The 794-nt window shown below is 63.2% G+C and overlaps 1 protein-coding gene across 1 annotated transcript in view; it reads right to left on the minus strand.

The window, feature by feature from the left end:
• Window positions 1-581, minus strand: part of H696_03018 (hypothetical protein) — a gene marked incomplete at both ends in the record, with an annotated part of 709 nt that extends 128 nt beyond the window's left edge. Inside the window, one exon of the mRNA XM_009496904.1 lies at window positions 78-581. Coding sequence (XP_009495179.1) covers window positions 78-581 — 504 coding nt within the window. The remainder of the gene's footprint in view (window positions 1-77) is intronic.
• Between the last annotated feature and the right edge of the window lie 213 nt (window positions 582-794).

Here is a 794-nt window from a genome sequence, read left to right on the forward strand (position 1 = left end):
GTCTCGGCCTCGGTCTCAAGCTCAGTCTCGGCCTCGGTCTCGTAATCCTCATCGTCATCAAGGAACTCCTCCTCCACGTCGACAATCTCCTCATCCTCCGCGGAGTCGGAGTCAGAGGCGTTGAAGAACTCGGCGCGCGCGGCGGCATGCGAGGCAGCCATCTCCTCGGCGGCCTGCAGCTGGGCCGCAGAGATCATGTCCTCCTTCTGCGGATCCACCTGGTGGTACAGGACGCTGCTCAGGTCACCGGTGAAAGCCCCAGCACCGAGGCGCTGCTGCTGGAGGAGCCGATTGGTGGTGGCGACGGCAGGCTTGGCCTCGTACGAGGCATCCAGGCCATACTTGACCGTCAGCCGGGCGCGTTGGACCGCATCCTCGAGAGACCCACCGACCTGGTCAATCAGGCGCTGGCGCAGGGACTGCGCGAGTTCACTGTCCTCGAACTTGCGCGGATGGCTAGTCAGCAGGTAGGCGTCGATACCGCCAGCCTTGTCGATGCAGCGCATGGCATGGGTGGTGACCGGTACGCGGACGAAATCATTGAGGATGAAGCTGAAGAAGCGCTTGCGCTGGGTCGTCATGGCCACCAACAGAGAAAGTCCACAGGGGAAGGAGGGAGGGGGGGGGGAGAGGAATGGGAGGGGGTGAGGCATGTTAGCGGCCATTCTTTGGCCATACGTGAGCATGTGGTCGTGTGCAGGAGGCGAACCTTGATGTTCGGGAGCCAGGTGCGGCGGGTCTTGCGCTCCGAGTGGCTGACGTTGTTGCCGTGGAGAACGGTCTTGCCGTGGAGG

The sequence above is a fragment of the Fonticula alba genome (genome assembly GCF_000388065.1).
Source record: "Fonticula alba strain ATCC 38817 unplaced genomic scaffold supercont2.4, whole genome shotgun sequence".
Classification (NCBI taxonomy): Eukaryota; order Rotosphaerida; family Fonticulaceae; genus Fonticula; species Fonticula alba.